Source organism: Cavia porcellus, unplaced genomic scaffold (genome assembly GCF_034190915.1).
Source record: "Cavia porcellus strain 051 isolate PalLab524CR breed Dunkin Hartley unplaced genomic scaffold, mCavPor4.1 scaffold_16, whole genome shotgun sequence".
Lineage (NCBI taxonomy): Eukaryota > Metazoa > Chordata > Mammalia > Rodentia > Caviidae > Cavia > Cavia porcellus.
The window spans coordinates 40216165-40234485 of record NW_026947499.1 but is presented as its reverse complement, the minus strand read 5'-3'; the positions used below and the strand labels follow the sequence as shown (position 1 = coordinate 40234485).

The window sequence follows — 18321 nt, the reverse complement described above, 5'->3', positions numbered from 1 at the left end:
ATTCAGTAGTATAGCTGGATACAGATCCAACACTCGAAAATCAGTAGCATTCCTATACACAAACAACAAACTCAGAGAAAGAAATTAGAGAAATCACACCCTTCACAATAGTATCCAAATAATGAAATATTTAGGAGTCACTCTCACAAGGGAAGTAAAAAATCTATGCAGTGAAAATTACAGTAATCTGACAAAAGAGATGGAGAATATCAGACACTGGAAAGATATTGCTCATGGGTAGGAAGAACCAACATAGTGAAAAATGGCTATACTCCCAAAATTGTTAAACAAATTTAATGCAAGTCCAATCAAAATACCATTAGTATACCTCACAGAGCCAGAGAAAATATTCCTAAAATTCATTTGAAACCAGAAGAGACCCAGAATAGCAAAAGCAATTCTGGGCAACAAAGGCAAGTCAGAGAGCATCACAATCCCTGCCTTGAAATTATACTACAAAGCTACTGTGATAAAATCAGCATGGTACTTACAAAAAACCAGACCTGAGGATCAATGGAACAGATTAGAAGATTCAGACACAACTCTAAATACATTCAGCCCCCTTATCTTTGACAAAGGGGCCAAATATGTTTACTGGAAGAAAGATAGCCTCTTTAATGAATGGTGCTGGAAAAACTGACTTTTCACTTGCCAAAGACTAAAACTAGACCCGTGTCTATCCATGTGCTAAACTAAAATCAAAATAGATCAAAGGTCTAAATATTAAAATAAACGTAAAATATACTGGAAGAGAAAATACATAGTAATCTTGACATAAGTGTAGGCAGAGACTTCCTGCACTATATGTTTTTGTGTGATAGACTCATGACATCCTACTTAGCACAAAAATTCAATGCAAGCTCATCTTTGTTGTTCACACTACAATATCCTCAGCATACAGCACAGTGTTCAGCACCAAGTAGCCATTCAATCCATACTTACAGAATGAAGTGCTGATCCATTCTACAATGTGTGATTTGGTTACTGCACTTTGTAAATGTGAATTTAGAAGGTAGAAGTGAAGAATGCCTGTTCTCCTCTTTCTGGTATATAAATATGTATAGTTGGGTTTTTGGTGTTTGAAAGGGTACTGAGGAGCCTGTTGGACACCAAGGAGGTAAGAGCTCTCAGGGGCTAGGGAGATGTTTACACTGCAGCTTGGGTTCCTGACCAAATGACATACTGCTGCCACCTGCTTCCATCCACCTTGGCATCCCATGAGTACTGGCTTGGATATGGCAGGAAGGGAGCGAGGCAGGGAGGATTTACAAAGTTATTGTACTCTGGCAGCTAAAGGCATTTGTAGCATCTCTGTGAGTTGGCCCAGGGTTGCAGTTTTGCCATTGTGGTTGTATTGGGTTTGGAATGTGGTCGGGTCATCACTAAAGATTCTGTTGTGTAAGTGACCTTTGCCTAATGCCTTTGCCTAGCGATCTCTGTATGTCACTTTGCTCCATTTGTAGCCACATCTGTAAAGAAGGAAGGGCCTTGGGCTGTAGCATGGTTACCACAGCCCAATGAGAAGCACTGTGTACTTAGTGGGAAAACACATTTAGATCCAGATGGCTACAAAGTACAGCCCTGGTTCTACCACTTCCTTTTTGTGTGTGTTGAGACAACTTAGGTCACCTCTCTGTTTCCTTGAACAGTGAAATTGAGATTACAGTCCTTACCATGTGGGATTTGGTGTGTGTATGTTTGTGGAGGGATTGATGGAGTGGTGATATTGGCATATTTACAGTGTAACTATAGCATAGTAACACTGATATAGTATCAAAATACTATGATGGAGATGGGTACAAAGTTATAGATCACTAAGGAAAGCAAAAATGACTGTGTGGATCAGGTGGTATTTTAGCTGTGTCTTAAATGCTAACAACAGCGACAGAATGATAGCATCCTATACGTGTGTTATATGCCATGTTGTATGTGTTGTGTACTTGCGTGGCTTATTCATCCCTCAAAGTGTAGAAAGCAAACTTGGACAGCTAAGTGATGAGGTACTCTCAGGCAGTGAGGATTCCACTCCCTTCCTTGCCCCCATCCCCCCTGTCCCATGTGCTCAGCCTGTCTGAATTCTCTTTAAGGGCCTAAGACTCATTTATGGTGATACTCATGAGGAGATGAGCAGGTCACACCAGCAGGCAAGCCTGCACTTGACCCTTAGCTTTTTAGACGGGGTGTTTTCTTTGAGGTTGGTATTACAAATAAAAGTGCTGACCTGTGGTGTCATGCAATCGTGTGTGGGAGCAGGAGGAGAAAGACGGTGGGAGGCGGGGGCAGCCTTCTCCTAGTGTGGATGTGAACAGTGCCAATAAGCTGTCAAATAGAATTATGGTTCAAAACATACAGCCTTCAATTTGATTTCCCTAAGATGCTGAGTGCTGCTCTGAGGGAATACAATCGATTCTGTTTTGACAGCTGTTGATGTATGCTAAGCAGGAACCATCTCCACTCTGTGCGGATTAAGAAAAGTTCACCTTAATTTGCAACTTCAGGGAAAGCATATCTGGGATTGAGATGACACCTGCTCGTCTCCCTTTTGTGGTTCTCTTCCTCCAAGCTTCTCCTGTGTGCTCCTTACTTGCATCTTTCTCTGACCTGTCCTTTTTTTTCCTTTTTCTTAGCACCTTTTTGCATTCCTTTTTCATTTTCTCTCCTCCACATTTTAAAGAAAAGGATGGAACCTACACTGCCTGTCCCACACTATGCGTCTGCTTTCATGCACTGCTTTGTTTGATTCCTGTGACATCTGTAGGAAGCTGGTAGAATTGTGCCCACGTTCCAGGTGAGCAGGCGGCAGTTACGGTGCTTAACAGCTTGCTTGAACTTGTACAGCCAGTAAGTAGCAGAGGTGGGCATTCAAACACACACCTCTGTCATTTAAAAGTTTATGTTTCCATATCCAAATTCCGGAGCCTGGAAGAGCATTATAACTAATTAGGGAACAGAAAAATACCAGTGCTTCTGCATCAGTCCCAGACATACATGCTTGATGACCTTCTACAGTAGCCAGAATGGGAAGCTGGACCTTCTACAGAAGCCGGAATGGGAACCTGCCTAGCAGACTGGTTTTCTTTTTTCCTCATTTTTATGAGCACATAAGTGGATGCACATGTTGAGCTAGATAGCAAAAGAATCCTTAAGACTGATGGAGACATCTCCTGTGCCTTCGAGGTGAAAGGACTTGCCCTTTTAGAAGTCAGTGGTGCGAGAAAATAGAGGTGTGTCTTTGTGTTTGTGATGCAGGTGGGCAAGTGGGAAAACCAGACGCTGAGCCTGAGGCACGCTGTGTGGCCAAGGTACAAGTCCTTCTCTGACTGTGAGCCAGATGACAACCATCTCAGCATTGTCACCTTGGAGGAAGCTCCTTTTGTCATCGTGGAGGACATAGACCCGTTGACCGAGACCTGTGTGAGGAACACTGTACCCTGTCGGAAGTTTGTCAAGATCAAGTGAGTGTCTGCAGAGCCGTTGCCTGTGTGCTTGTCAATCCTTTTAAATAGCCTTTTAAATAGATAGTAACAGTGCCTGTAATTCAGCCATAAAATGGGGAAATAGAAAATATGCACTATCATAATAATAAAAATAGATCAAAAGACTTAAGTGCCTGCAGAGACATCATGTTTAAGTTTACTTAATTCTAATAGCAGTATGAGATGGATAGATTTCCCCATGGTAAACTGATAAAACTGGGTATGAGAAAATTAAGAAACCCGTTCAAAGTCATCAAGCAAGTGAGAAGGTACAGCCCAGATGCTGGTCTGTCTGACTGCGAGCTGAGTTCTTACCATCTCATGGGATGAGCAGGCCCTTCAGTCTTTTCTTCAAGGAGTGATTTCCCTTCTGTGCCTTTAGCTGCCCCTTCATACTCCCCTTCCCCAGTAATTCTTCTCTCTTCTAGCTTTCATATTTCCAGATCCACACTTTTCCAAAGTTTTACAAATTTCCCTCCCTTTGAGAGTGGATGCCACTTGTATATGACTTTCAAATGTAATCCAGGTAAAAATTGACCTGGCAGTGTTGTTTGCACCATCTTGTCTTCTGCTATGTCAGAAAGATCTGGCATCATGGATCAAGGGTCTACTTTAATCTGTGCACCTGTTAGAATCAAAAAGCTCTATAACCAGGTCGAAGACCCTGATCTTTCCTGAGGCAGACATTTACCGTGCACCACCTTTGTTGGGGACTCACAGAAAAAGAAAGCCTGCTGTGGGTAGAATCCTCTTTTCTGAATATTTTCTGATCACTTCTTTCCACCTGCCCAACCCCCACTTACCCTTTAAGCTTGGTCATTGCCATCTCAAATTGGGCTAGCTCTGCCTGCTTACATTGTACCCTGGATAATCTCTACCTCTATCCTCACTGTGTCTTTTTATAGCTTATAGTTTGTCTGCCCTTTCCCTGAATGATGAGCTCCCAAATATAGAAGATGTGTCTTATTAATCTTTGTACTCTTAGTGACAAGTACAGAGCATAATACACTAAGGTTTGTTGAATGATTAGATGATGGATGAATAACTTCATTCCTCCACTTCAGACCATAACCTCAGTCGTTATTCCCAAAGATGCAAGTCTGAAGATCTCGGTGCTTGGGACTAGGGTATATATTTTGTAAAATGTTTTTGATTGCTGAGCGCATTATAAAGCCACACTTTGCTTTGGAGGAAATTTTATCAACAAAGTTATTAAAGTCAATATCTTTGGAGTTAAAATTCTGACTAGATGATGAAGTATAAATGTCTCCGCTAAGTAGATCTCCCCCTTTCTAGTACCTCCACCATGGCTCCCAGATCAAGAGACTTACTTTGGTTAAACAATCCAAACCTCTATCCCCTGGAGATGAGGAAGAGGTGACGCTTATCAAAGCAGCACAAGAAATGATGCCTTCATGGTTTTTGCTAGAATCTTCAAAATTAAATAACACAGATGTTATTATAGATAAAACAAGTAAACAAATACAGAAGTATGCCTGAGGCACAGTTTACACATAAGGCACAGTCCTGAGCACAGTGGAGAGACTGATAAAGAAAGCAAAACACAAGTATCTTGCAGTCATGTGATAGACACATGAGAAAACCTCTCAACCAGTGAAAGAATGGGACAGTCCATGTTGTGATCCACTTTGTACAGAAATAGATAAGATTGTCTTATAAGAGATTATATCTGGGTATGTTGGGCCTTCATTAGCACACATGGGTCGTGGTTTAAGATGGTAAAGGAGAAAGTATGAGATGGAGCCAGACATGGAAAGGCCTCAGAGAAGAGCCTCTTAGGCAGAGAGAAGAATGGGGGTAAAGGCCCTGAGGAAGGAAAGAACTGTACAAGTTTGGAAAACTAAAGAAAAGCCAGTAAATGCAAGAAAGATAGGGACTGGTGGAATTGAGAAAGCATGGGGAAGCTGTCAAAGGAGTTTGTGATTTGGGGGTCTGTTCTACCAGCAGAAGTTGATCCCATGAAGACAGCGGAGTGTCTAGCACAAAGCAGAGTCTGTAACCTCAGTAGGACTCCTCCTTTCTGAGAATAACACCTCTGATAATGACCCTGGTCCCAACAGGGCCATCAGGTGGCGCCTCCTGTGCTTCACAGTCAGTAAGAATAGTTTAAAATCCTTAAAATCAGTAGCTGTGAAGGTTAGAGCAGGTAGAACATTAAATCTTGAGCTATATTACTGTAAAGAAAAATGAATCCAAATAAATTGCTCCTTTTAAAATAATTGACTTATTTGTTGAAGACCATTGACAGCCTAAACCCATGTTTTTGGTTCCTATGTGAAGTGGTAGCTTCCCGTTCCCACATGGGGACATGGGTTCCATGTATCTGTGTGAAGCAGAAGTCTGACTTAGCTGAGATCAGTAGCAAAATGCTAGGATTTATTAATGCCAACATTAACACAGATTAGATCAATTACATTTCCGAAAGCCAAAGGTTTAAGACAGGCTGACAGACTGCAAAAAAATTCCTGTGAGACAACGTGATTATATTTGTTTTCTTGGTAATACTCTTCCAGGGAAAACGCTGTTTCTCACTTCTGGTAAATGATGAGTTCTGGAGGTTATATACCAGCCTAAAAAACCAGAATGAAATGAGAAATTAATTTTTTTCCTAACTTATTAATTGTGTGGCAAGTGCATGGAGAAAATTATTTGACCTGATCTGCAGGAAAAAATGACCATACTGTCAAATCATTGGTGGGAAGAGAAAAGATTTATTTTTAAATGGTTATATGAGACATGCTATAGATACTATATTTTATTTAATCTTCCCAATCATCCTGAAAAGTACAAGCCTTCTAAATGCATGCTCATTGTGAGTGGTGAGTCTTAGACATGAGTTTTTATGGTTGGTAGGATCCAACCCAGGATCTAAACACACTTTTATATGACTTGTGTGGTTATGTTCCTGTCTCCTGGCCACACTGCAAAATTGTGGAGGCAGTAAATTGGCATTTTTTTTTTGGATCTTTTACCTATATTGTTTTTATAATTCACCTTTTCTTTTGAGTGGCCAAAGAGCTGAGAGAAACTTCATGAGTACACAAGGTTTGGGAAAGGAGCCAACTATGGGTTTCCACACTTACTATGCACACTAAATTAGTACAATTGCTCCATGCCTCTTCCATCCTGTATCCCCAAGTTCTGGTTTCCTAGTATGGAGAAAGTTCTCAGTGGGCACCTATTGGGCAAGAATGTATCCTTAACCATCTATATCTAAAAGCATACTTTGGAGTGAGGGGATATTCACTTATAAACTGGCTGAGATTCCCAGTAAGACTGGAGAATACCATACATACCATGATCCTGAGTCTTATTTCTGGAGTGTTGTGACTTCTGTTTATCCCTACAACTTAGGAATCTTGACCAGGTGAAAGAAAAGATTGTAACAGAAGAAGGTAAAGAGAGCAGATAATGAAAGAGATACAAGTGAGTAGAAACAGGGAAAAGGGACTATAGTTTTAGGGAGAAAGAGAAAATTTGACTTTAGCACATTTTTCAGAGCTATGCATACTAAGAAGAAAATGGCATTTTGTTATGCCATTGATTTCATGTATTTGAGACACACGTCTATCCCGTTTCTGGCAGTTTTAACTCCAGCCTGACCCACCTGTGCTCTGGGTCACTGATCAGGTTGGGCACACACTCATCTCCCAAGGGTCTATAGCATGGAGCACACCAGTCATTGCAGGTGAATGTGCAGCACTCAGATGTGGGAGCTGAAGGTGGCAGGTCAAAGCAGGTCACCCGTGTGACCACCCACATGGTGGTCTTGGCCAACAGCAGCAGGATGGTTGAGCCAAAGGCAGGGCACGATAAGAGGATGAAGCAGTTGGTGATTCCAGGTAGGCATTCTGTGGTCCCAAGACAAAGGAAAACATTGAAAAGGGTGCATTTGCAACTCACTTCAATCAACTCAGAGTTATAGTGTCCAATGTGTCCACATTCATGGCCATACCTACAAATATAGACCAATACTGCTGAGTATAGTGCACATTCCACTTTATGGTACACGCTCATTAGATTATTTGGGGGAGATACCAAAAATATGACAAATAAATCATTTCCTACCATTCAAAAATAGCTATGCTTCACGTTTTTCTATCCAGTTATTTCATGAACTTATCTGCCCTTATATATCTATGATTATTTTGTTTGTAACTATTTGTTTCATGAGAATGTACTTTCCTATTACAATATTGGATTTCCATGAACATCCTTTTTTGTTAACTTTTCAAAGGGTAGATGTACCAAAAAAATAATTTTAAAACAGAGAATATTTTCTGGTATGCATGGCTGAGACAAAGTTGAGCTAATGGGATGCCCTAGTGCAAAGTAGGGTCAAGTATATTGCTCAAAGAGGATGTGGTTTTCCTACATGAGTTGCACAGGTACTTTTCACTGCCTGGTTTGGGAATACCAGTGTTTCTTTCATTTTTAAAGATATGTGAGCTTTATTTAGCCCTCCTTTGAGTATGACTTGGTCAGGTGAATAAATTAGAGTGGTGAGAGGCAGGCAGTCAGTATAATATTGATGGATGACAAGACAGTATTTAAGATGGCAATGTCCTTTCAATCCAAATAAGACCTTTTCCTAGTCAAAGGCATGCCTTATCCAAAGAGTGCCATTCACATTTCATGCCCTGTAGGTTTGTAGGGAAAATGTTATAAATGACATTTTATGATACAGTTGGTTGTATCATCAGAAGTCAAGTCCGCAGACTCCAGCATAGGGAGAACTGTGAATTCTTCATGGTTTTCTAGAGAACCTCACTTCTTCCCTTTGGTTTTAACTATTTGTAACTAGAGAGTGAAGTAAAATCCCACTTCATTTGAGAATTTCACATCTGCTTCTCTCTACTACCCATATGCTTTTATGATTCAATGTACATCAAATGACTAAACTTAGAGCCTAAAGCAGTGCATTATAAACTCTTAAAACTAGAGGTGATGACTCTCACCTGTTTTATGGGGTACAAAAGATATGTAATTCAGTGAAATGTGGAGGGTAAGCCAATAATTAGTATGCAACATTTAAGAGTGCCTGGCCATAATAATTACTCAGTGTTAGCTCTTTTCATGATAGCTGTTATAATTAAGAACACTTTCTACTTTTGCTATGCTAAACTCACTATGTGTCCTAGGAAAAGCCACTGTATCCTTTCTGAGCCACAGTTTCCTGTCTGAAATATACAAGAGTTTCACTAATCAAGTGCACAAGTCTTCTAGTAGTAAAGTTCTGTGGTCTTGTGACTGTCTTCACAGCAATTCAACCAATGAGGGGATGAATGTTAAAAAGTGCTGCAAAGGCTTCTGCATCGATATCCTGAAAAAGCTCTCAAGAACAGTGAAATTCACTTACGACCTCTACCTGGTGACCAATGGGAAGCATGGCAAAAAGGTTAACAACGTGTGGAATGGAATGATCGGTGAAGTACGTTGCCTTCCCTCCTCCAGGCTCTCCATCTCCTGTAAATCTTGGGTGTGCTGGGAAGAATAAGTGAACATACTGCTCTTTCTTGGATCCAGGTGGTCTATCAGCGGGCTGTGATGGCTGTGGGCTCCCTCACCATCAATGAGGAGCGCTCTGAAGTGGTGGACTTCTCTGTGCCCTTTGTGGAGACAGGAATTAGTGTGATGGTTTCAAGAAGTAATGGCACCGTTTCACCTTCTGCTTTTCTAGGTACGTGACCTTCATAGTGATTACTGCTTTTCTTTAAGGAATTCTAGGTCTTTTTTCTTGTGGTTCAAATAGCATGATCAAGTGTGGTGTGGTGGTACATGCCTATAAACTCAGCTACTTGGGAGGGTGAGGCAGAAGGATTGCAAATTTGAGGTCAACTTGAGTAACTAAATTAGGCTCTGTCTCACAAAACATAAAAATGGTGTGGATTTAGCTCAGTGGTAGAACACCCCAGAGTATTTTGCATTTGAATCACTCCAGTGCACACCCATCTCCCCTGGACTCCTTACTCCACATCATTCATTTATCTTGGAATCTTCTGCTGATAAAAGTACTATCCTATTTTCAGATATCTGTCTTAACTTTATAGAATGTAAATTAATAGATGCTTTGCTGAGAGCCTTGAAAACATTTAAAAAATAAATAAACCTGTGTTGATTTAAATCAACCGATAAACCTTTACTCAGCATCCCCACATATCTCAAACTAGGATGGTACTCATTCATTTGCTAGTGTGAGAGGGAAAATAATAATGACTACACAGTGATTTATGACAGTACTCTGATAAGCAAAATACCAACGAATGATTTGAAGAATGTACACTGATTTTAAATTAAGAGGATCATATTTTAAATATGGCTATTTTTTTGAGCCAAAAAACTTGTAGAACAGAAAATCCATTTGACTCTTCTTGTAAACATTTCATAAATTTTTATGTTCCCATAAATGTTTTTTTCTAAAGTAAGATAAAGTTGTATTCTCTATGGTTTTTTTTAGTTGTTGTTTTCAGCACTGTAACTGTATGTACATTATGTTGCCTGGGTAGGATAGTCAAAATTTCTTGAAATGTCCAAGCACTATTAATTTTTTCTTTAAAGTGTTGTGTCAACTATTGAGTATTTTCAGTAATTACTTTATTGAAGATCGTGGAATTCAAATTAACTCCTCCTTGGCATACCTGTATACATGGGTTTATGCTAAATTTGGGGAGATTAAAATGATCTTTATTCTTTAGAGAAAACTGCATCAGAGAGAGAAAACAATTTTGTGAAGGCTAACTGAATTTCTCACATTTTCCCCAGACACTAAGATGTTTATTAAAGAAAATTGCTCATTTTACCCAACTTGTGGACGCACACACTCCAAGCCCATAGTCTTATTTTTCCAACATCTTTATTTACCTGTTACGTTAGCATCCAGTGAAACTTTCATGCTTCTTGCTCTTGAGTGAAATGTTGACTAACAGGATTTCAGGATACTGCCTTACTCTCAGAGGCATGCGGATTTACTATTTTCATTTTTGATAATCCGAGTAAGCTGTTGAAATCCCTGCTACTCACTGGATTGGTCTTGCGCTCATTGCTTTTTTTGGTAACTTTTGCTGTAGCAAGATGGTGCTTGATGAATGCATACTTCAAGTATCTTCCTTTTGTCCCTTTTGTCTGACATATGTATGTATGCCAGTAACTCAATAAGGGAACCTCATTGTACAAGGAAAAATGCAACTAACTGATATTGACATGTATAGAGTCTTAATTATTAGATGAATATTCACTCTTAAATCACCATTAGTCATATTTGCCCCATTGCCCATCAGACTCTTTGATGGAGTTGCCTTGCCCTGGGATATAAAAAAATGATGGAAGAAGTGAGCTTATAAAAAAATTTTTCAGAATGTGTCCCTATGTCTTCTTAGTGAGCTAGAGAGAACTTTTTCCCCAGTTCAATCAGAGAGAAAAATATCTCTTGGATTGTCTCATAAAAATGGGTCACTGATAATAAATCTGGCTTCAACCCAGACAAAAAACTAATTTTTTGTCTTACCTGCATCTGTAGAACATTTCTATTAAAAAGTCAAGCATTTTGTTAAATTTAGGAACCCCCCGTGCTCTTTCTACTATATCTTTAAAAATAAAATAACATAAATTATAGTCTGAAGAGACTATTTTCAAAGCTGTTTTTATGCAGTAGATTTAATATTTTTCCAAGTCACTAAATTACATCCCTATTCAATTGACTGTGCACCCCTTATTTACAGTCATTATCTTGAGGTTTTGAAAGTCATAATGAACCATGCTAAGCTACATTTTTCCATTCACTAGCTCAGTCATCTGGAAGAGCCAAAACATTCAGAATCTGATTGCATTGCTCTTCATTATTTCCTATTCTCTGTCCTCCGCAAACCCCATTAACTTACACTGGAAACATTTGCAGGTAATGCCACAAGCTCTTGTGTAAAAACTGTAACCAGTGGCTTATTCAAGGACAGAGATGACATCTCTTGCAGGATTCTCATCTAGTTTATTCTAAAGACTTTTCAAGCAGATTGGATTCTTTGATCTCAAGAAATGCTGATCTGGAGTCTCCTGGATTGAAACTTTTACATAGACAAATGTTGAATCTTTTTCAGACATATAATCCATACCAATTTTAGAATATTTCTTGATCAATCTTTAGACATTACAGACATTGCTAACGTCCTAATGTTTTTTCTTCGCTGTGTATTGTGCCTGTGGTATGCATGGGTAGTGCTGAAAACAGCAGTCTTCTAGACACTTATATATTCGAGCTACTAGAACCAGAATACTGCAGCAGAATGCTTTGATCTCTCTATCATGATCACAAGTCAGGGGACAAAGATTGTCAATTCCAAGTTAAAACATGTCTGGGATCGGTTAGTTGCTTGATCAACTTCCATCCGATTTTCTGATCAGTATATTAGCGACAAGATGTGTGGGCCTACTGAAGTCTACTGCAGTTATGGATTGTTTCTTTCAGAAGAATTCAACAGTATCCCCGTTTATTTCTTATAATGTTATCACAGCATACAGAAAAATGAAAGTTATCAGATTAATAAACATTTCTGTATTAAATTATGGTACTTTTACAGTACCATGGGTCACACACTGCGCTCACCATTTCTGGCTTCAATGATGACATTGAACAGTATTTTCATTTATTGTATTGTAATCATGCAGTGTGCAAGGCCTGGTACCAAGTGCTTTACATGTGCACACACATATCTTGGTCACAGTGATCCCACTCTGGTGAGAAACACTATGCTATTCCTGTACCTGACTCAAAGAATCACATTAACATCTCTATTCTTGAATACTAAATAGTTCTTAACATTCCAATTGTTAATTTACTTACCCTCTTTTCTGGATACACCTCATTACCAAACTCATGATTTGAGGGACGTAATATTGTTTATTACTCAAGCTAAATTTAACTAAGATAAATTTCAGTTTCCATCTAATTGATTTTTTGGAGCTCATTTTGTGTTAAGTTGTGTTGTTACCTTTGCTTTTTAACATATTTGCACTATCAAAAAATTCCACTGCTGGGCATTTGTTTCAGTTTGTGAGTTATTAGATGCAGTTAAAGCTTCAGTCACATTAGTTTCTTGTTAAATATTAAGCTCAGTAAATTAGAATTTGTGATGACCTCCAGCTGTGTTTTAAAGTGATGAACACCAATAAGATTGCCTGCAGTCAATCTAGTTTTTTATTATTATTACTAGCTTCATCAGAATACAATTGAAAAATAGTAAAATGTTTATTATTCAAGAAAAGTTATTGCACTTATTATAGTTTATCCCCAGAAAATGCTTGCTTCTGAGGAAAAGAATTGTAAGTTTACTGATGTTCCCAGTGATGCAATTAGGTGGAGATATAGTCATTCTTAAAATTTTGCTCTCTATTGATTATCTAGTAAATCTGTGTTGTAAACAATGGTTTCAGTTGGCTAATTTTATATCTCAACAAAGTTGAATAAAAATGCTAATTTATTTTATATAAGATCTCTCACCTTTCTAGAATGTTTAAGATTCAGAACTTTGTGACTTGACCTGCCTTTCTAAGACATCTATTGCCTAAATTACATGGAAATGAATAGGTAAAAATGACATTTAGGGGAGAAATTACCACCTGTCTAATCCATCTGCCACTTCATTGCCTTCTCCCTCCTTCTCCATCTTTCTACCAAGGGTTGAACCCAGGGCCTTTGCACTGAACTACAATCCAGTCCTTTTTATTATTGCTTTTGGGTCAGGGTCTCACTTAGTTGCCCAAATTGGGATCAAACTTGTGATCCTCTTGCTTCGGTCTCTCAGAGTGTCTTTCTTTAAATTATGCTTTTTAACTGAATTCTCATGTGAACATAATGTTTTTATATGATTTCAATTGCATTTAACCCTTTTACTAGCATTAGAAATATTTATCAAACAACAAGAGCTCGTCTGGCTACAGCTGGACAGATGGAGTCATAGATGCAGATTATGGACTTATAACACTCTTGTCAACCCTATGATTTATAATTCTTTCTAAATCATTGTAATTCTCCCTGCTTGCACATCATTTCACCAGTATGTAAAAAATAAAAATTAAAAAAGCAAACAACAGTAAAAACCTTGCCTGTTTGCAGAAGCCTTGTATGAACTATTTGAGTTCTATTCTTCTATGCCTTTGATTCAGTGGATGGTTCTATAATTATATTCAACTTTCTGGCCTGTTTATTTGCATTCTGAATTTCCCCTTTGGTCTTATCAATTCTTTTGTGTTTCTGTTATCCTTGACCTGACTTGTAAAACTGTCATATAGTTTTATCTATTTTTACCATATTATATATGCAGTCTTTTGAAGGGCCTCAAATATTGTGCATAATAAGGAATGATTTAAGTGTAAGAATAAAAAATAACTAGCTTCTCTTGAATGACCAGTTTGTAATTAGGGTTTCTTGGTGAGCCTGCAAATGGACTTCTTGCTGGAGGATTTAATGGATCTTGCTTCAATCATTCTGTTGTGTTTACCTACAGAACCATTCAGCGCCTCCGTCTGGGTGATGATGTTTGTAATGCTGCTCATTGTGTCTGCCATAGCTGTTTTTGTCTTTGAATACTTCAGTCCTGTTGGATACAACAGAAACTTAGCCAAAGGGAAAGGTAAGGAATCCTGTCCAAGCACAGTTCGAAGTTGATGTTATTTCATTTACCATCAACGATGATTCCTGTTTTAGAATACATTGTCCAATCTTGCCTTGGTATCCCATCATAGTAACACTTTCAGACCATTAATATGATCTGTAATGGCAGGTCACTGTGGTTATTCATGTCAACTGGAAAAAGGATAGAACAAAATGGATCACTTTAATCTTCTTACAAAGTAAAAGCAGTAGTTGTTAGATAAAAATCCTTGATATTTCTTGAGAAAGCAAATTTGAAGATTTTTGGCAATTAGTTTTCAAAATGCCTATGAAAAGAAATAGTAATATGGCGAGTCTTGACTTTAGCTTATACAAAGAGAATGGCTTATCAGCTATAGCTTAAAAACATTCCTCAGACTAGCGAATCATATTTGCTTTAGTTTGATAATAAATACTGTTATAAAATGTTTTCCCCCAAAGAGTTACATTTTTCTCTTTCTAAAATTAACTTTACTGGTTCTGTTTTGATATACATTTATAATGTCTGACCTTCAGATACTGTACTTGATAAAAGGATAATTAATAGATAAGAAATTAAGTTGGGAGACATTTACTGTTATAAGTCACTGCGAGGCTTCCACACAAGTTAGTTCTCAATTCACTGAATCATTTGAGTAGATTTTTCACAAGGCACAGTATTTTCCATCTGGATGATATCAGAAAGATGCAAGAACCAAATCTTTGTGCTGAAAGATGACTTGCTATAGTAGAGGACAGGACACTCTGATGTCTCCAATGCACCTCTGAATAGGGCACATACTATTTTCACTTGAAGATTTTATATTGGAAATAGCCAGCAGGCCAATGGAATCTGTTAGGAACTTAGTTTTATTGAAATTCGCCCACTTCTTCTTTACAATTTATGACTGAAGATTATACTACATAAACTACCTCCAATCAACTGAAACAGTGAAGTGTGATAAATAATTGTATTGTGTTTAGGAGAGAGATTTTTAGCCTTCACTAAGAGAGCAATGTAACTAGCCATTAAAGACTTTCCATTGGAATGGAACTGGGATAGTTTCCTGTACATAAGCATACTGGTGTAAAATAGAACTTTAAGTTTTTATGATCAGAGTTTGTATAATTTTGAGTTCACACATTTACTGGATGAATAATTATTGTATAGATATCATGTTTCCATGTGCCAAGCACTGTACTGGAGTAGGAGATAACAAGCTGAATCAGGTGGAGATTTCTTCATCCTCAGGGATCTTAGAATTTAGTTGTGGAGGCAGCATGCAAACACATAGAGTAATAATCACAGATTTTAATAAATGTCAAGAAGAAACAGAGAAAAGCAGAATGATTTGGAGGAGATGGATAGGGTGTTGCTTTAGATAGCATGTTGAAACAGAGAAGGATGCTCAGAAGCAATTAGATTAAGCTGAGACTTGAGGGGTGAAAAGGAAAAGCATTCCCTGCAGAGGGAACAGCGAATACAAATGCCTGGAGGTGGAACCCATTCTGGCATGTTTAAGAAACACAGACGTGGATGAGTGAGATGGATAACAGGATAAGATGAAGGCAGATGGAGAGTCGGTTGAGCATGGTAAACAAGCATTTTCTTCAAAATACCATGGGAAGGAAGCAGTGTGATGAATTGTAGAGGTCACTGTGTACTCTGCCAAGATAACAGGAAGGAACAGCATCAGTGGAAGCAGGGAGACCAGTGAAGAAGAAGGTGCCATGGTTTTCTAAGGAAAAGGGTTTATGATATTCTGATCTTGTGGGTAATGCCCAGTGATGGAACTAAGTGGACACATGTGAGAAGCACACCGTGGAGGGGAAAGCTGATGCGAAGAACATCACGTGTAGTTTCTTCTTGGCAGAAGTGTGCAGAAGGTGACTATTGTAAAGAAGAAGAAAATCTAACGGGCAAACCCTCCAGACCTCTCACTGTGTTGACCCATCTCCTGCTCATGTGCAGGTGATGATTCCCAGGAAACAATACCTCCTTAGATCTTCTGGGCAAAATGGCTTTATGCTACCTTCTGTTGTGCCTATAGAGAAAGTGATGTGCCCAGGAATAGTGTTTACTAATCAGGAATTCCCAGCAGGGCTGGAGGAGGTCCCTTGGAACAAGCTATTTCTGATTCCCAAATCGCTATCATTTCTGATTAACAATGCAGCTCTAATAAAAGTAAGTAGTTTATGAAGTTAACTGGATTGATTTCAGTTATTCTTTTTTTCTCAGCATGCCCAGCCTCTTGGAAATAAGGCCAGGAGATCATAAAAGTAGACAAAAAGGAAACAGGCACGTTTGAGAACAGAATTACTAACTTCACTTTATTGTATTCTCTTACGTCCATTCTAAGGATACTGGAGCCTGGGCTGGGCCTCTAGTGTGCAAAAATCTTGTTTTTCTTCGGCTCCATGCCCAGAATTTCATTACTTCCATCAATCTGAATTCACTTCTGCCACTTATTTATTGCCCAGTCTGCTTGCATTGCCAAGTGAAGTCTCAGTAGATCATTTTTTCATATCTTCATTTACTTAAGTGACATAAAAATTAACCTCCTGTTAAAAGAAGACCTTTTTTTCCCGCTTGTTGAAATGAGGGCATAAATTGATTTTTTTCTCCTCATGCAAAACAAAGACTTGAAAATCTTAATGTGAGTGTTTTACAGCCTGCATATGCCCCATCCCAATAAATTTTCACATATTGCTTTGCCTCTTTAGTTGTGTCTGCTACAAGGAACATTTAAGAATCTTAAAAGGGACACATGGCTGTTGTAAGACTACACAGAGGAAGAAAAAGTGCTGTGATATTAGAGTTCATTTTCCATAACCCTGTAGTGAAATGTCTTCCATCTGTGAAGTGATGGAAGAATTAAGCTCTATTGTTCTTCCACTTAATGTCTCCATTTGCAGAGAATTTTAGTTTGATCTAATTTTTATATTGTGCACACTTTCCATGTGAATTTGAACAGGAACAATTGTTAGGGACAATCAAATTTGAGTATCAAACATCAATCCCAATGAATTGCATGGCTCTTGTCTGATAGCACATTCGATGAATATGAAGCAGCACCCTACCATACACACCAACTCCACATTTTTGTCAGCCTTTCTTTACATGTATTAAGTAGATTGGTTCCCCCAAATGAAAATTAAATCCAAATTTAAGGTAGGTAGTAACACTGCTTCTCATTCAAAAGCTGATTTGGCTTGACCACTTTGTCTGTCTGTCTTTCTTTCTTTCTTTCTTTCTTTCTTTCTTTCTTTCTTTCTTTCTTCTTTCTTTCTCTCTTTCTTCCTTTCTTTCCTCTCTCCCTCCCTCCCTTCCTGCCTTCCTTCCTTTCTCTCTTTTTTCCTAAGAAATGTGGCTAAACATAATTAGATAGAAAAGTGGGAAGGATGCTAATTTTAAAGAAAAAGAAGTTAACTATGGCTGTGATTCCAGGGCTATGATAGGGCACAATTAGTACATGATTCCAGCTTCTGGCGCCCTTTATTGCTGCAGGTGACCCACCATGTAGGTATTGCACATGCATAAGCATGCATTTTGAGAGAATGCTGAATGTGTCTTTCTTTTCTGCAGCACCTCACGGGCCTTCTTTCACAATTGGGAAAGCTATATGGCTCCTCTGGGGCCTGGTGTTCAATAACTCTGTGCCTGTCCAGAACCCCAAAGGCACAACCAGCAAGATCATGGTGTCAGTGTGGGCCTTCTTTGCCGTCATTTTCCTGGCCAGCTACACGGCCAATCTGGCTGCTTTCATGATCCAGGAGGAGTTTGTGGACCAAGTGACTGGCCTCAGTGACAAAAAGGTAAGGTCATCTGGCTTTCCTCTCAGTCTGGGGGTCTGGGTGTGGATCTCAGCTGCTGTCTTTTTTTTTTTTTATATTGGGGATCAAACTCATGACCTCGTACTTGCCAGGCTAGTGCTTATGCCGCTGAGTTAAATCCCTGGCCCTCAGCTGCTGTCTTTAGAAAACAAGTGATTCAGGTGCTTGTTGTTCCAATCCCTCATCAGCTCTAAAGCTCAAAGGGAGAAGCTTTATTTTTTCCTTAATTCAAAGTGGAATATTTCTAAATAAAGTTAGGAACAGAACTTAAGCTTAGTTCTCCTAAGTCTTAAAGATGCTGAATCTAATTTAGAAGCATAATTTCCCCCACGTGGTCATTTCTCACATTTACTCAGTCTCTCTGAGGAT

At 38.7% G+C, this 18321-nt stretch overlaps 1 protein-coding gene across 1 annotated transcript in view; it reads left to right on the top strand.

Annotated features, from left to right (window-relative positions):
• The window catches only part of Grin2a (glutamate ionotropic receptor NMDA type subunit 2A), a 420257-nt gene that overhangs the window by 332470 nt on the left and 69466 nt on the right, over nucleotides 1-18321 (top strand). The window contains exons 6-10 of the mRNA XM_063226505.1: nucleotides 3250-3455; nucleotides 8760-8928; nucleotides 9024-9177; nucleotides 13994-14119; nucleotides 17705-17934. Coding sequence (XP_063082575.1) covers nucleotides 3250-3455; nucleotides 8760-8928; nucleotides 9024-9177; nucleotides 13994-14119; nucleotides 17705-17934 — 885 coding nt within the window. The remainder of the gene's footprint in view (nucleotides 1-3249; nucleotides 3456-8759; nucleotides 8929-9023; nucleotides 9178-13993; nucleotides 14120-17704; nucleotides 17935-18321) is intronic.